General features: G+C 44.2%; 1 protein-coding gene across 8 annotated transcripts in view; it reads left to right on the top strand.

Annotated features, from left to right (window-relative positions):
- The window catches only part of MTRES1 (mitochondrial transcription rescue factor 1), a 53,351-nt gene extending 38,576 nt beyond the window's left edge, over positions 1-14,775 (top strand). For 2 of the 8 annotated variants that reach the window (XM_082404904.1, XM_082404903.1), the window contains 3 exons: positions 7,957-8,438; positions 10,385-10,457; positions 14,483-14,775. In XM_082404904.1, coding sequence (XP_082261030.1) covers positions 7,969-8,438; positions 10,385-10,457; positions 14,483-14,662 — 723 coding nt within the window. In that variant the 5' untranslated portion in view covers positions 7,957-7,968 and the 3' untranslated portion in view covers positions 14,663-14,775. The other 6 variants (XM_082404902.1, XM_082404905.1, XM_082404901.1 and 3 more) reach the window with 6 other exon arrangements.
- The last annotated feature ends 3,888 nt before the right edge of the window (positions 14,776-18,663 follow it).

Genomic DNA, 18,663 nt, shown 5'->3' with positions numbered 1-18,663 from the left:
AGTATGAGTGAGTTCCTAGAGTTATGCATGCCCATACATGGTGGTACTGGCGTTTACCTTCGGGACAGGCAAAAGGAAAAGACAACTATTACAAAGAAAAGCGGGCAAAGGATATAAACTGGCAAATAAAAGAAGAGAAACCTGAAGAGCCAACGAATATATAAAAAGATATTCAATCTCACTACCAATCAGGGAAAGTTTACAAATTAAAACAAGGTACCATTTTTCATCCATGAGACTGATAATACTTAAAAATCTGATAACATGAACTATTAAGAAGAATGGGGGGGCTTCCCTGGTGGTACAGTGGTTAAGAATCTGCCTGCCAATGCAGGGGACATGGGTTCCAGCCCTGGTCCGGGAAGATCCCACATGCTGCAGAGCCACAAAGCCCGTGCGCCACAACTACTGAGCCCGTGTGCCACAACTACTGAAGCCCACAAGCCTAGAGCCCGTGCTCCACAGCAAGAGAAGCCCCGCAATGAGAAGCCCGCGCATCGCAACAAAGAGTAGCCCCCACTCGCCACAACTAGAGAAAGCCCGCGCGCGGCAATGAAGACCCAACACAGCCAAAAATAAAGAAATAAATGAATGAATGAATAAATAAATAAAGAATGGGGGGAAATATGATGTTCATGAGCTTGTGCAAATGTAAATTAGTAAAATTAGGCCATTTTTCAGTAAGACTGAAGAAAATATAATTACTTTTGGACCCAGAGATTCCTATTCTTTTTTTTCTTTTTAAAAATATTAATTAATTTATTTATTTTGGCTGCACCAGGTCTTAATTGCGGCACATGGGATCTTAGTTGCAGCACGCATGCGGGACCTAGTTCCCCGACCAGGGATCGAACCCAGGCTCCCTGCATTGGGAGCTCGAGTCTTACCCACTGGACCACCAGGGACGTCCCCAGAGATTCCTATTCTAAGTAAACACCCTAGAGAAACTTTCAAAGGATGATACCTCCATAAGTAAGCTGCTGCAATGTTTGAAAGAAACTTTAGGAAGGAAACAACTGGGAATAATTTATATATGAATTGTATAAAGGAGCCAAAATATATGTATAAACATGGAAAGAATCTCAAAAATAAAGTGGACTGAAAAAGTATCACTACATTATTTCTATTAAATTTTTTAAAATTTAAATATCTCATATATCTTAGCTATATATGACATAATCAGAACTCGGTGACATGTTGTGTTTGTGTGCTGGCAGGAATGATATGGAAGAGTGAGAAAGATTCAGGAAGGAGGAGACTCTAAAGAGTAAACTCCTTGAGAAGGTGAGAGAGGGTGGGGCTCAGAGTGGAGGGAGGGGGCTTTGGAACTGATCACGCTTAAAATATCTTTCTTTGGTGATTAGCTAACCTTGAGGTTTGTGGTAAGTGAGGCAGTGGAAGGAACTTTCTTCTCCAGGTAATTTTTCTTCACTTAAACAAGCAAACAAATAAATAAGTAGTAAATTGTAAGAGAAAATAAAAGAAAATAAAGCCTATAACAATGTTGAGAGTATGGAAAGTAAGGCTGCTCCTCCTGCATTAAAATATAACTTAAAAGTCACCTACAGGCCCCAACTAAAAGTGCTCTGATTTACTCATCACTTTATGTAAGATTAAATATTTGAGCTAAATTAAAAGCTGGAGCCCAGGGACTTCCCTGGTGGCGCAGTGGTTAAGAATCCGCCTGCCAATGCAGGGGACACAGGTTCGAGCGAGCCCTGGTGTGGGAAGATCCCACATGCTGTGGAGCAACTAAGCCCGTGCGCCACAGCTACTGAGTCTGCGCTCTAGAGCCCACGAGCCACAACTACTTAGCCCGCGTGCCACAGCTACTGAAGCCCGCACACCTAGAGCCCGTGCTCTGCAACAAGAGAAGCCACCGCAATGAGAAGCCTGCGCACTGCAACGAAGAGTAGCCCCCGCTCAACGCAACTTGAGAAAGCCCACGTGCAACAACGAAGAACCAACGCAGCCAAAAATAAAATAAATTAATTTAAAAAAAAATAGAACTTCATTTAAATAAATAAGTAAATAAATAAAAATAAAAGCTGGGGCCCAGACTTGTAGGCTCAACTCTGATTTCAATTCTCAGTGTCTTTTGGTCTGATCCAGTGCAGCCCTGTTGATGGAGTGAAAATTTAGTCCACTAGGTGGTCTAAACCAGTCAGAACTACAATCCCTACAATGTACTACAGCAGGGGCAGGTTTCTGTGAAAAAAATTAAATATCACAAATATGTGTATACACACATACCACTTCTTAATTTCACAGCAGTTTTTTATATTAATTAGCATTTTAAAGTTAAAAATCAACTTGATTCATCTAATGAAATGTTTATTTTTTTTAAAGGCCAGTGACTAAGTTGATTTTATGTAATCCAATAGCACTGTATTCTTTTATCTCCTTCCATAATCACGTATAACCATACAGCAATTTTGTCAGTTTATAATAATAATGATTAACTCCTATTCTTGGCAGATTTAACAATATATTTGTAGTCATTTACAAATGACTTAAACTAGTAAATGCAACTGTATATTACCTGAGTAAAATGTCAACAGTATATGCTAAACTGATACAATATATGAAGTTCTGTCACTTTAGCACTTGATACAATTTGTAACTGCCTTTGCTTATTGCACAAATGCACCCAAGCTGGTTATAAATTCTGGGGGGATGGGGGTGTGTGCATTTTTCTGGAGACAACAGTCTATAACTCTCAAAGATGTTCAAAGGGGTTGGCGATCCCAGAAAAATCCAAGACCCACAGCATTAAAATGAGTTCTCTTCCCAGAAATAAACCCATGAACTAATGGTCAGTTAATCTACGACAAAGAAGGCAAGAATATACAGTAGAGAAAAGAGAGTCTCTTCAATAAGTGGTGCTGGGAAAACTGGACAGCTACATGTAAAAGAATGAAATTAGAACATTTTCTAACACCATACACAAAAATACATTCAAAATGGATTAAAGACCTAAATGTAAGACCAGATACCATAAAACACCTAGAGGAAAACATAGGCAGAACACTTTGACATAAATCACAGCAATATTATTTTGGATCCTTCTCCCAAAACAAAGGAAATTAAAAGCAAAAATAAACAAGTGGGACCTAATTAAACTGAAAAGCTTTTGCACAGCAAAGGATACCATGGAGAAAATGAAAAGACAACCTATTGAATGGAAGAAAAAAATTGAAATGATATGACTGATAAAGGGTTAATACACAACATGTATAAACAGCTCAAACAACTCAACAGCAAAAAAAAAACCCAATTAAAAATGGGCAGGGACTTCCCTGGTGGCGCAGTGGTTAAGAATCTGCCTGCCAATGCAGGGGACACGGATTCAAGCCCTGGTCCGGGAGGATCCCACATGCCGCGGAGCAACTAAGCCCATGCGCCACAACTACTGAGCCTGCGCTCTAGAGCCCACAAGGCACAACTACGGAGCCCGAGTGCCACAAGTACTGAAGGCCGCACGCCTAGAGCCCATGCTCCACAACAAAGAGAAGCCACTGCAATGAGAAGCCCACGCACCACAACGAAGTGTAGCCCCTCTTTCGCCGCAACTAGAGAAAGCCTGCGCACAGCAACAAAGACCCAAAGCAGCCAAAAATAAAAATAAATAAAATTAAAAATTTACTAAAAAAAAAAAGATAGCTGTTAAAAATGGGCTGTTAAAAATGTTCAGAAGAACTGAACAGACATTTTTCCAAAGAGGAAATGCATATGGCCAACAGACACGTGAAAAGATACTCGACATCATGAATCATCAGAGATATGCAAATTAAAATCACAATGAGAGATGAAAGAGGGAGGAGATATGGGGATATATGTATATGTATAGCTGATTCACTTTGTTATAAAGCAGAAACTAACACACCAATGTAAAGCAAATATACTCCAATAAAGATATTAAAAAAAAAAAAAACACAATGAGATATCACCTCAGACATGTCAGAATGACTATCATCAAAAAGAACACAAATAACAAATGTTAGCAAGGACTGGAGAAAAGGGAACACTTGTACACTGTTGGTGGGAAAGTAAATTGATGCAGCCACTGTGGAAAACTGTATGGAGGTTTCTCAAAAAACTAAAAATAGAACTACCATATGACCCTGCAATTCTACTCCTGGGTATATTTCCGAAAAAATGCAAAAACACTAATATGAAAAGATAACATGTACCCCAATGTTCATAGCAACAGTATTCACAGTTGTCAAGATAGGGAAGCAACCTAAGTGTCCAACTGGGAGGATGGACTTGGAGGGCATTATCCTAAGTGAAATAAGTCAGGCAGAGAAAGACAAATATTGTATGATATCATTTACATGTGGAATCTAAAAAACACACCAGCTAGTGAATATAACAAAAAAGAAGCGGACTCACAGATGTAGAGAACAAACTAGCTGCTACCAGTGGGGAGAGGAAAGAAGAAGGGTCAATATAGAGATGGGGGATTAAGAGGCACAAACTATTAGGTATAAAATAAGCTACAAGGATATATTATAGAATATGGGGAATATAGCAAATATGGAGTATAACCTTTAAAAATTGTGACTGACTATATTGTACACCTGTAATTTATATAATATTATACATCAACTCTACTTCAATGAAAAATAAACTACTTAATTATTTATTTATTTTATTTTTGGCTGCATTGGGTCTTCGTTGCTGCCTGCAGGCTTTCTCTAGCTGTGGCGAGCAGGGGCTACTCCGTTGCGGTGCGTGGGCTTCTCATTGCAGGGGCTTCTCTTGTGGAGCACACACTCTAGGTGCGCGGGCTCAGTAGTTGTGGCACGCGGGCTCAGTAGTTGTGGCTTGCAGGCTCTAGAGCGCAGGCTCAGTAGTTGCGGCGCACGGGCCTAGATGCTCTGCGGCTTGTGGGATCTTCCCCAAGCAGGGCTCAAACCCTTGTCCCCTGCACTGGCAGGCAGATTCTTAACCACTGTGCCGCTAGGGAAGTCCTACTTAATTAATTAAAAAGAAAAAAAAAGAAAAGCTTTCTTCAACAATGTGGAATCAATCACTCAGCGTGGGCTCCCCGCTCAGCTCAGAGCTGGCCCTGTACTCTCTCTCAGCAGCCCTCCCGGCGCAGTCCTCCGAGGCGCGGCTTCCAGCAGGGGTCGCTGTGCCGCCGCCATCGCCGCCGTGCCAGTGCGCACCGCCCAGCCTGCTCTCACCGCGCCGGCGCCGGCGGAAGGGGAGGGGCAAGGGCAGGGCGGGGTGTGGAGTCCGGAGCTCGGCGAAGCCGTGGGGTGGGGGGGGGCGGCGGGAAGGGGGGAGCGGCGCTGACGTACAGGTAACTGAGCCCTTGCCCGGCGTGCGGTGCCCCGTGTCCGCTCCCGCTTCTGTTGCTTCACAGCAAGCACATGGGAAATACGGGTAGGGCGAGCTCCAGTCCCCCGCCCGCGCTCCTGCCAGGTCTCCGCGTGAGTCTCTGGCGTCCTGCCCCAGCCGGGCCAGCTCGGGACGCCCCGTGGATCCGGGGGCTCTTAGGGGCCTTGCGAACCCGGCGGGCCGAGGCCGTCTGCCCGTGGGCCCGGCCGCTCCTGTTGGCTGCAGAGACAGACCGCGAGATCGAGGACGTTGGTGTCGTTTCCCTTGACCTTGAGGACCCGGGAAGGTGCGCAGCCCGACGGGGGTAGGGAGGGAGCGAGGGGAACATGACCTTATCTCAGCACTTGGTCAGCCTCTGAGGTCTCCAAGAGAAGAGAAAAGAAGTTCAACTTGCAGTTGAACTAAAAGCAGTTAAATCAGGTTTTCCATACGGAGTAGTTAACAGGCTCAGGAACATGGAGGGATTCCAAATGTCCCGCAGGTCAAGGACAGCGTTGCCTCTACATTACAGTCGTTGTTTTTCTTACAGCCTTCGGTTAGTTCACCGATTTTATATCTCTCCTGAAGATCTCACTCAAAACCTCCTTCAGGCTTCCTTCCGTGATACTCCCCTTACGTCCACGCTGTCGCCAAAGAAATCTTTTAAAAAGCACTCCCATCAGATCACTTCCCTGCTTAAGGTCTTGCTATAGCTCTCATGCGTTCTGGATAAGTCCAAGCTTTGATAGGAAAGGCCCTTGGAAATCTAGCCTCTTACCCATCAACCCAGCCCCATCATTGTTCTTCATTCTAATGCACCGGTTCTTTTGACCTACTTTCACAGTATTTAATTAAGCACTTACCATGTGTCAGGCACTACTCTGGGCACTTGGGATTGAGCAGTAAATTATATAACATAGCAGATAAGTGCTATTGCGAAAGAAAGTAGAACGGGGCAAGGGGAGATTTGGAGGACAAGACACCTGTTAAATGGAGTTGGAATGAGTAGACCTCATTGAGGTGAAGATGATTTATCCATGCAGATACCTGGGCTAAGAGTGTTCTGGGCAGCTGGAACAAAGGAGTCTACCCAGAAGTGTGCCTGTTGTGTATGAGGATCTTCAGGAAGGAGCTGAGTGAGCATGGGTGAGAGAGGCAGGAGATGAGGTCAGAGCGGAAATGGAGGGGCCAGATCACACAGGGACTGTAGGCCAAGGGAGGGATTTTGCTTTTCTCCGTGCTTTTGTAGGGTTGTGAGGGAAGGAGTGACATGATATAAATTACTTTTTAAAAGACACTCTGACTGCTCTATGGAGAACAGACTGTAATGGAGCTTTTGTAGTAATCCTGGTGATAGATGGTGGCCTGAATCTGTGGTAACAGTGGGAATGGTGAGAAGTGAGGGGACACTGGACATATTTTGGAGATAAGCCACATGATTTCCTGACATTATGGATCTGAGTATGGGGGAAAGAGAAGAGTCAAGAGTGACTGGAAGCTTTTGTTCTCAGGAACTAGAAGGGTGGAGTTACCATTAACTGAGATGGAGAAGGCTGCAGGTAGAGCAGATTTGGGGTTCGAGATATATCAGAAGTTTGTTTCCGGGCCAATTAAGTTTGAGGTGCCTGTTACGCACCCAAATGGAGATGTCGAATAGGCAGTTGGATATTTTGTCAGGATTCCCAGGACCACCCCTAGGTTCATTGATTTCACTAGGAAGACACAACAGGACTCAGCTGTGGGTCATGGCTATGATTTATTACAGCAAAAGGATAAAACATGCAAGGTAGAAGATGCATGGGGCAAAGTCTGGAGGGAACCAGGTGCAGTCTTCCAAGAGTCCTCCCAGTGGAGCACACAGGACATGTGGCATGTCAGCACCTCTACCTCAGGAAACAATTACCTAGTTTGTGGGTCTCCAGGCCCCTTCTTCTCTGCTAGCTACTGCCTCTGTTAAACAGTGGGAAGATGTGAAAGGAGGTGAAATGCAGATCTGTACAATTTGCTCATTCCTAGCTCTGATTTGCTGGAGTTGGAGATTGAAATAAAGTTTAGAGACTCACTGGCTTTCATGAAGTCATGATCTGGTATCCTTTGCAAAGTCAATATTGTAAGGATGTAATGTATGTCAGTAAATAGTCTTTCTCGTCCTGAGATTTTCCTTTTTAAAATAAATCATTGAGGGAGTTCCCTGGTGGCCTAGTGGTTAGGATTCCTGCCGTGGCCCGGGTTTAATCCCTGGTGGGGGAACTGAGATCCCTGCAAGCCGCATGGCACGGCCAAAAAGAAAGAAAAAAATCATTGAGAACTATTGTTAATATTTTTCAGTAGCAATCAGTACCCAAGCTAATTTGAGGGAGTGAGAAGAGTAGAACCTGTTTTCACACTTATTAGTATCTAATTCAACCTTCATGACCACGCTGTGAGGTCAGCACGTTAATTACAGCCAGAAGACTCACCTAGTACAGTGTGCATGGCCCTTGGTACATGTGGACCAACATGGCCTTTTGTAGGAGGAAGCATAAGTACAGTACTAGATGTAAAGTGTTCATGGTGTGTATGGTTTATGTTGTAAGAATGCCAGGATACCACACTTGGGAAGTAAAACTGAATTATTGTCTGTTTCAGGTCGTATGAGCCATGGCTATGACTAGTGTCAGATTGCCCAGCGGTGTTTTAAGAAAGCCAGATGCCTGGATTGGGCTCTGCGGAGCGCTACGAGGGACACCTTCACAAAAACACTGTGCTTCCTGGAATCGATACTTATATTTGTCTAGTACCAAGTTAAATTCTTCAAATTATAAAACATTTTTCCATAACATTTTCTCACTGAGACTCTCAGGGCTTTTAACATCTCAAGAATATATTTTCCCATTTTCCATAAGACTCAAAAGTAATGTAAGCTCTAAAAAATCCACTACAAAGACTCTGCAACAAGTGGAGGATGAAGGGGACTCTGATGAAGAGAGTGAGCGTCATGAGATGAGTGAGCAGGAAGAGGAGCCAGAGGACGACCCCACTGCGGTCAGAGACTATAAAGACCTGGACAAAGTAGTGCAGTCCTTCCGATACGATGTTATCCTGAAGACGGGCCTAGATATCGGAAGAAAGTAAGTATGTGCGTTTTAATACAAAATCGCTTGTCTTATTGGTTATTTTAAAGCAGCATTACCAATTACATGGCTCATAGTATGCTGAAGAGTAACCATAGATGTGAAAGGATCTTATAGGTAACCTGTTCCAATTATTTCATTCTATAGATGAGAAAACTAATTCCCAAAGAAGTCAAGTGACTGCCTGCAAATCCCACATGGCATTATTTCCTTGATTCTAAGACACAATCAACTGTAAGATGAACCGTTGATGTAAAAACAGCTTCTTGAGGAAAAAAGGAATCACCATGTTAGATGTATATAGCAAGCATAGAATGCACCTGGGTTTCACAAATGCTACAGTGTGAGAAGGTACCTCTTAGAATCAACAGAAGCAGTATAACATGGTGGTTAAGACTGCAGGCTTGGGGCTTCCCTGGTGGCGCAGTGGTTGAGAATCTGCCTGCTAATGCAGGGGACACGGGTTCGAGCCCTGGTCTGGGAGGATCCCACGTGCCGTGGAGCGACTGGGCCCGTGAGCCACAACTGCTGAGCCTGCGCGTCTGGAGCCTGTGCTCCGCAACAGGAGAGGCCGCGATAGTGAGAGGCTCGCGCACCACGATGAAGAGTGGCCCCTGCTTGCCGCAACTAGAGAAAGCCCTAGCACAGAAACAAAGACCCGACATAGCAATCAATCAATCGATCAATCAATCAATCAATCTTTAAAAAAAAAAAGACTGCAGGCTTTGTAGCCGACTACTGGGGTTTCAATCCCGGGTTGTGTGTGACCTTGGACAAGTTACTTAAAAATCTCTGTGCAGTTTCCTCATCTATAAAATGGGGGTAATAGAACCAGCTTTAGAAGGTGGTGGCTAGGATTAAATGAGTCTGTCTACCTAGAGCATTTACAACAGTGTGTGGCACATAGTGGGTACTTGGTATGTTAGCTATGATGATGAAAATACTATGTGTGTTCATATATAGTGCATAGAGATACTAAGCGTAACTTTCAAGATTTCTTTAACATTCTCATTCATTCTCTGCTAGACTAATTATACAAGAATAGTGATCCTCATTGTTCATTCATTCCTTTAGCAATCATTGTGTGCATACTGCATGCAAGATAAGAATTGTGGTATGAATAATAAATTAAGAAAGATTCCCTTGTGGAATTTGTATCTTTATGTCCTGATTTAAAGGCATAGTTCAGTTTTTAACTCTGAACCCACAGGCACCCTGATCGGGACTTGAATGTTCTCTAAAATCTGGCAGGCTCATGAGGGGCCTCTCCCTCTCTGACAGTAGTAACTGCCGCTGTTCTTATTAGGAGAACCCCAGATGTCAATTGCCTGGAGTCAGAACACTAAAACGAAAGGGCACTCATTTTTGTGTGTATCCTGCCCTGGTCTGGTTGCCCCAGTGATCAAATTCAGAGAGATGAGGAGCTGCTGGATTGGAATTTCCCCATCTCAGTGCAGATTAGCAGAGGGTTTCTCAGTAGCCTCACCATACATGTGGTACCTGGTTTTTCTCAGAGCACGTGAAGGGAAGGGAGTGCCCACTCATTTTGGCTGTCGTGAATCACAGGCGCTACCACCTCTAAGGTGACTGCTGTAGGGGGAGTCACGTGGAGAGCGCCGGGCCCATCCTGAATGCGCTAGATGCCGGTTCCAGCCCACTTGGAAGCCCCAGCAGGGCGCTGGTTACCTGCCTGCTAGCGCTAGCAGGTCTTTGCAGCAGCCGCATCGGCATCTACTCGGCAGTACCCTTTGGTCTCCCTGTTTAGATGCATATGGAAGCAGTTGACTTTCACTTTCCCAGCACCCAGAATGGAGATTCTGTGGGGAGGCCAGCCACTGTCAAGATAAGCATTACAAACAGCTGGTACTTTTCTCAAAATTATATAATTGTTTTGAATATATTTCTATTTTAAAGCACTTTGATTTTTTTTCTCTTTTTTTTAGCAAAGTGGAAGATGCATTCTACAAAGGTGAACTCAGGCTGAACGGGGAAAAATTATGGAAGAAAAGTAGAACGGTGAGGGTTTTTTTGTTTTTTTGTTTTTTTGGCTGTGTTGGGTCTTTGTTGCTGTGCCCAGGCTTTCTCTAGTTGCAGTGAGCGGGGGCTACTCTTCGTAGCAGTGCACGGGCTTCTCATTGTGTTGGCTTCCCTTGTTGTGGAGCACGGGCTCTAGGTGCGCAGGCTTCAGTAGTTGTGGCACGTGGGCTCAGTAGTTGTGGCGCACGGGCTTAGTTGCTCTGCGGCATGTGGGATCTTCCTGGACCAGGGCTCGAACCTGTGTCCCCCTGCATTGGCAGGCGGATTCTTAACCACTGCGCCACCAGGGAAGTCCACGGTGAGATAATATGACAGCCAGATATTTTTGTCTATTGTTCTGCCAGTACTCAGTTAATGCCTCCCCCAATTTCCCCCGGGGCTCCTTTGGGGCATCAGTGGCTCCTCGTGTATGTCTGTCTTGCCCCCTCTAAGGTCTCCCTCAGGCCTGGTCACACAGCTTCAGGTACACAGACCACTTGCTCTTTGCAGCCATAATGACTTTGAGATGAAGCTTCCCCTTTTTTTTTTTTTAAATTTTAAGACAAGTCACTATCAGAACTGGCAAAAATCTATTAAACTTCTAAGTCATTAATGTTAGCCCCTGTGAAATCATAATAATCAGGCTAAATCCATGTAGAGGTTTCTTTGGCCTGCTGCTACCTGAGCAGATGTGCAATTCTGTTCAGCTCAGCAGTAGCCCCCAGCCCGCAGTACCTGCTGGATACACTGCTCTGTGTGCAGGGCCGCCATCAAAAAGAAGGTTCCGTATTTCCTGACAGCTCCATATCAATACTGTCGTTAAGTGAAAGAATCACTCACAAGTGTTATAAGAAAATGTATTTCTAGTATCCAGTGTTATAATAAATGATATATATGTTCTTTTAAAAATGTATTTTTGTAAAAAGTTACATATATACATACATAGAATTAAAATATTAATACTACTAGTATTTATCTTTGAGTGGGGCACTGTGGGTTATATGTTCTTCATGCATTTTATTTTCTGAATTTTTTACGAGTATGTCTCACTTTTGTAATTGGAAAAAATAATAATGATAGTAAAAGTTAACAAAACGATTTTAAAAAGTATATGACAGAGACCCTTAAAAAGTTTGGAAGACACAGACCTATGAGGCGTTGGCGGACATGATCTAACTCTTAGTCAGTGTCCAGGGAATAAACGTTCCATGGAAGTTAGACACACTTTTGAAGGTTGTTTTTATTTTAGCTTCTTTCATATTTCAAAACACTCCTGGGATTGGAGGACCTGAGCTGCATCCTGTACCCCTGGGACATGGGAGGGTGTGAGCCATTGGCCATGGACCTGGGTGAGCACTGAGGCTGTCTTCAGAGTCTCTGCTCCCCAGACTCAGAGTGGTTCTTGCAGCTGAGTGGACAGGAGGGGGGATCCCCAGTACTTGTCTTGGCCGCCAAGTCACAAGGCCCAGATCCCTCTGATGGCACCTGACCTGACAGGTTCAGACTGCGGGTGTCAGTCCTTGCTCAATGAGCTGCAGGAAATGAAGCACTCCAGACATGCACCTGGAGATCAGGTCCTTCTTGTCCCTTAATCGCTTTTTCCTGCTTGTAGCCCAGCCCCCTTCTCACCAGCCGCAGTGTTCCAAAGACAAGATCTGTTCTTGGTGCGCAGTGTCTCTGCCAGGGCCTCATTTACAGACACCGTCAATCTATTTTTCTCCCTCTGCTTTGAGATACTGTTAACTACAGTCTAATTGCTGCTGCTTCATTCTGCCTTGGGTGTTCTGTTGTCTTGGCTGCCTTCCAGATTTCTCCTGAGGGTCAGCAAAGGAAGGGGCCAGCATTAACACTCGGCTGCCTTGTTACTAGGAGGCCTGGTAGCCATAGTAACTGCAGCTAAGGGGAGATTGGAAATGTAGATGCTTGGAACAGCCCCTAATCCCAGCCAGTTTTGCTTTGTGTCTACTGTGCCGTCTCCCACGGTGGAAGGGACAGGGCTTTGCAGGGAATGAGGAGCACCTCCCCTTCCGTGGCCTGCTCCGTGGGGCCTGTGCCTGGCTGCTGGCTGAAGGGTCAGGCGCCTGTCTGATGCTGCAGCTCTAACCCTGGCTGCCTGCAGCTGAGCAGAGCTTTTTCTGTGAGTTGCACACCAGATGGGGCCCAGAGTGCTGTGGGTGCTGGGTAACTGTTGACCTAAATAGAGGGTGTATGGAGCCCAAATATGGGGACTGAAGCCTTCCTAACCTCACCTCTCCCTGGGATTGACCGGGTAAAGGAGAAACATTCCTTCCCTATTCTCTGCCCTAGAAGAAAGCCACCAGAACGATCGACTCTCCTCTTAAGGGGCAGACATCGCACATAGTATATCTATGAAAGGATACATAAGAAGGGTTGCCTTTTTCTCTGTATATCCTTTTATACCTTTAACGTATTGTATCATGTGTGTATATTACTTACTAAAAGATGAATTGTAATGACACCAAGTTATGCCAAAAAAGGTAAAGCAGAGTTCCCAAGCCTTGTATTTCTGAACATTGATTTTAAATGTCTACACAGTTTGGGCGAATGGTCATTTAAAAAAAAAAATTGAATCCAGCAGAACTTCAGGAGGACTGACCGCCCCTCCCCCCAACTCCCCACTCCCCCACCTTGCCCAGCCCAGATGATGCCTTCAAACCCACAAGGAGAAGCAGTCTTCATGCCTCACTGTGGTTTGAGTCTCTCTGCTTCTCAGCCCAGAGGGGAGAAAGTTAATGGTTTAAAATCAGCCCCTGTGAGTTTTACATCCAGCTGCCTGGATTGACCAGTGTGGCATCGTGGTGAGCAGGCGTGCATTCCCAGGTTGTAGACTTAGTATTGGGCCTACGGAAGCCTTGAGTGGGTGGCTTACCCTAGTGGGGTACAGATATCCCAACAGCGTGAAATTATGACTGCCTCAGGGCATTCATTGAAAAATGAGGCAAACAAGCATTTGGCACCATGCTCCTTAAACAGAAGCCCCCAAGTAGGCTTTTAAATGGGTACCTGTGCCCACTTAGAGTCCATGGCCCACACATGGGAGTCTGTCCCTGTCTTTCTGTCCATCTCTTCACCACTGCCCCCATCCTTGGCTTGGAAGCGGTGGTGAATGGTCTGAGACGGCCTCTGGTCATCCTGGCTTGTGTTCTAGTAGAAGCATATGGCATCTGGGTCAGTTGAGTCCCTTCCTGAGTTGCTGGGCAGATTCCCTGGGATCCTGAGCTGCCAGGACCAGGTGTCTCATGGGCTGTTTGCACCGTGGCAGCACTGATGTGACTGCCCCCAGGGCATGTCCTGCACTCGCTGAACCCAAAGCTCCCATCTGGACAAAAACGGGTTTGATCTCAGCCCTTTTAACCCAAGTCAGCATCCAACTCGACCCTCTTTTCTGTGGCATTCCATCCTTGTGCGTTGAGTCCTGTCTCCTCTTGATGATGTGGCATCACTGGCGCTAGCCATTGCTGGAAAGCAGTTTATTTACTTCGATTTCTTTAGGAGATACAGCTGACCGTTGTTCCACTGTGACAGATTTCCAACAAATTGTGCCCTGTCCCCAATGATGTAGCTTAACTGTGTTGAAATCAGTGAAAGTGTTAACACTGAAAATTGTCTTCTCAGTGCATGTAGTAATTACTGTGCTCATAACCTCTAAGGTTGTGCCCCGCTTCATCTTTTGCCACTGTTACCAAAATAAATGCTTCCATTCAAGTGTTTCCTTAAGTCATGCAATAGACGTGAAAACTGAAGCCACACGGCCCTGTCCACAAGCAGCCAGTTGTCTCAGCCTGAAGGAGGGACACTGGCCCCTATTGAGCCACATGGGTCTGAGGCATCTGCCCGGAGAGGGGGGCCCTTTCACCTGGAAGCACTAGGGAGAAGTGACCATTACAGAGAAGTCACCTGTGCCCCGGGTGGTGGTCGCCCAGTGAAAACTCAAAGGAGAGATGTTTGCATTGGCCGAGTTTCCCAAAATGTAATGAAGGTTCTGTTTTCTTTTTAATTTTCAGGTGAAAGTGGGAGATACATTGGATCTTCTAATTGGAGAGGATAGAGAAGCAGAAACAGAGACAGTGATGCGGATTCTCCTGAAAAAAGTGTTTGAAGAGAAGACCAGCAGTGAGAAATACAGAGTGGTGTTACGGCGGTGGAAAAAGTTAAAATTGCCTAAAAAGAGTACGCTCAAATAAATGGATTGCTTTTTAGCGATAAAGCTGCGTTCTAGTGGTGGGGAAGGGGCCAGGTTAAAAAGAGGACGTTTTTATTAAAATAAAGTTCTCCTACCATTTGTGGAATCTCCTGAGCCAATTTTGTGGAAGTCAGCATTTGTATCGTGGCTCCTATAGACGCTTCCCTTGGCCTGGATTTCCCTCCCAGGCTTCATTTGTTCACATTTTGACCTCGTGAGCATGAGTGAGACATGCGCTGAATGAACTAAGCCCAGAGAGGGTTTTCATGACCAGCCTGCTGTTTCCCACGTTAACTACCTCAGGAGGCAGTGTAAAATAAACTGGCCTTGTTCTTAGTGTCTTCATTTCAGTTTTATCCCCGTCAACCAGCTTCCCTGGGTTCAGGCTTCTTAAGGCAAAACCAAGCTAAGTCAAGGTCCCCTTTATCTCCTTAGGGGAGCAGCACTGGCCTCTCTGAATTACTAACAAACATGTTGGCCTTAGTTCCCTTCAGTTTGTCTCCAGAAGTCTGGATAGTAAAGTTGTTCCAACTAATTCCAAATGGGCTAGTTAGGGCCCACTTAAAATTAATTGTTTAGAGCATGGGGTTGATAGACTAAGGCAGCTGGAGGCCTTTTGTATGGCATGCAAGTTAGGAATGGCTTTTACATTTTTAAAGGGTTGTTTTAAAAAAAGAGAAAGGAACATATGACAGAGACCTTATGTAGCCCACAAAGCATAAAATATTTACATTGACCTACAGAAAGACTGTGATGACCCTCCCTGGTTTAAGCGATGGTTTACTTTTCAGGTGAAAGTAGAAAATACACAGATTTTATCAGTAAAGAGAATAAAGAATCAGAGACTAATTATTCTAATTCTCAAGAAAGTGTTATAAAAGGGACTAAAAAAATAGAGTAGTAATAGAAAGGACACACACATAATACACATCATCTAAGAAAAGGGCATCTGCATAAATAAATTGGTTTGTAGATTCCCAGGAGCAGTGTGCTAGCACTGGAAGGGTTGGCTCAAATAGACTTATTAGACTGTGTTGTGTCATAAAGACCGACTATGTCTGGGTCCTTTTATTTGCCCTCCAGGAATTCTTGAGAATTCAGGTTAACTGATAGAGAAGGGAAACTTCTGTACCCCAAGGCAGTGAGATGTTTGGTCACATGAGTCTGGAAGTCTTACCGGCTTAGATTTCAGAAGACTCAGGAAAATTGATTTTTATTTGAAAGCTTAAATAAGCTCTCAGGAAGCAATAATATATACTGTGCAGTGTAACAGAAGGAATTTTTCTATTTTACCACTTGTTAATTAGGCTTTTACATCAGTGAAAATAGTATAATTAATTTCAGCATGAGTTAATTATGAGTTTTAATTTAGGAGATTATAGTAATGATGATGCTTTTTTCTCATTTTCTTCACCTCTGTGCCTTTCTGTCTCTCCTTCCCTCCCACCCTCTCTCCCTCCCTTCTCTTGATTGCTCTTTGGAAAGTAATAGAAAGCCAAATAAGTCTTGCATGGTGAGGGGCAGCATGACCTAGTGATATGTCAGGGGTCCTAGTTTTTAGGCTCTGTCTTGCCCTTAGCAAGTTCGGTTACCTTGGTTATATTCTGGCCTTAACCTCTCTGAGCTTCAGCTTCTTCACTGGTCAGAAGGGGATCAGGATACTAATTTCCTTACCTTGTTGAGTTGAGTTGAGTCTTCAAAAGAGTTAAAATGTGTTGTGTGAGGCAAGATGAGTTGATAGTAGCTAGAAAGCAGGAAGGCCCATTTGAAAGGCTGTTGGAAGCTCTATTGGTAATTAAGTACCTCAACTTAGCTGGTGGGATTTGACTCATTACAGGCTTCTCTGTTTTTAAAAATTAAAATAAGCAAAAAGACATCTGATGGTGGAGAATGTTGGTTTGGTCATACCACCTGGCAAAAACTGATCTCTCATAGCTGTCTACAGCACAAGGGATTTGGAACATATTTATGAAACAGCAGAAACAAAAGCAATTCATAAAGACTTATGGAACTCTTGCAGCTCACTCTTTAATAGCTGCTTTATAATGCCGTCCTGGCAAGGCTTCCTCAGTGAACATGTGACCAACATGATGAAAAAATTAAAACATTTGGATGTTTCTAATTCAGTGCTTCTCAACCTGGCATGATTTTACCCCCTTGGGGACATTTGGCAATGTCTGGAGATATTTTTTGTCTGTCACAACTGAGGGGGTGGGATGGGCGTCAAATGGGTAGAGACAGGTGATGCTGCTAAACATCCTACAGTGTACAGAGAGTCCCCACAACAAAGAATGATCAGACCCTAAATGTCAGTGGTACTGAGGCTGAGATGCCCTGCTCTAATGGGGTGACAAGAATTTTTATTTTTTCAATAGGTCTGGCTTTCACAGCAATCAGACAAAAAGAAATAAAAGATATCCAAATCGGAAGGGAAGAGGTAGAACTGTTATTATATGCAGATGACATGATACTCTATATAGAATACCCTGAGACTTCACACAAAAACTATTAGAACTGATAAATGAATTCAACAAGGTAGCAGGATAGGGGCTTCCATGGTGGCGCAGTGGTTAAGAATCCGCCTGCCAATGCAGAGGACACGGGTTTGAGCCCTTGTCCGGGCAGATCCCACATGCCGTGGAGCAACTAAGCCCATGTGCCACAGCTACTGAGCCTGCACTCTAGAGCCCGTGAGCCACAACTACTGAGCCCACATGCCACAACTACTGAAGCCCACGCGCCTAGAGCCCTTGCTCCATGACAAGAGAAGCCACTGCAATGAGAAGCCTGCGCACCACAACAAAGAGTAGCCCCCGCTCACTGCAATTAGAGAAAGCCCACGCTCAGCAACGAAGACCCAATGCAGCCAAAAATAAATGAAATAAATAAATTAAAAAAAAAAAAGATAGCAGGATACAAGACTAATATACAGAAACCTGTTGCATTTCTTTACACTAACAGTGAAATATCAGAAAGAAAGTAAAAAAAAAAAAATCTCGTTTAAAATCACTTCAAAAGAAAAACAAAAACAAAAAACGAATACCTAGGGGCTTCCCTGGTGGCGCAGTGGTTAAGAATCCGCCTGCCAATGCAGGGGACACGGGTTCGAGCCCTGGTCCGGGAAGATCCCACATGCCGTGGAGCAGCTAAGCCTGTGAGCCACAACTCCTGAGCCTGCGCTCTAGAGCCCGCATGCCACAACTACTGAAGCCTGCACGCCTAGAGCCCGTGCTCCGCAGCAAGAGAGGCCACCACAGTGAGAAGCCTGTGCACCACAACAAAGAGTAGCCCCCGCTTGCCACAACTAGAGAAAGCCTGCGCACAGCAATGAAGACCCAATGCAGCCAAAAATAAATAAAATTTTTTAAAAACCCAAAAAAACCCACAAATACCTAGGAATAAACCTAACCAAGGAGATTAAAGACTTATATGCTGAGAACTATAAAACACTGATAAATGAAATTGAAGATGATTCAAGGAAATGGAAAGATATCCCATGTTCTTGGATTGGAAGGATTAATATTGTTAAATTAATATTGTTAAAATGGCCATACTACCCAAAGCAATCTACAGATTTAATGCGATCCATATCAAATTACCCATGACATCTTTCACAGAACTAGGATAAATAATCCTAAAATTTATGTAGAACCACAAAAGCAATCCTGAGGAAAAAGAATGAAGCTGAAGGCATAATCCTTACTTCAGACAGTACTACAAACTTAACAGTAATCAAAACAGTGTGGTATTGGCACAAAAACACATATAGATCAATGTACAGAATAGAGAGCCTAGAAATAAACAGACACTTATGGTCAATCTTCAACAAAAGAGGCAAGACTATACCATGGAGAAAAGACAGTTTCTTTGGCAAGTGGTGCTGGGAAAGTTGGATAGCTGCATGTAAATCAGTGAAGTTAGGACACATCCTCACACCATACACAAAAATAAACTCGGAATGGCTTAAAGACTTAAATATAAGACATGACACCATAAAACTCC

Source organism: Balaenoptera borealis (assembly GCF_965194805.1).
Source record: "Balaenoptera borealis genome assembly, chromosome: 9".
NCBI lineage: Eukaryota > Metazoa > Chordata > Mammalia > Artiodactyla > Balaenopteridae > Balaenoptera > Balaenoptera borealis.
Note: the sequence above shows the minus strand (reverse complement) of the source record. Positions and strands in the feature narration are given on the sequence as shown.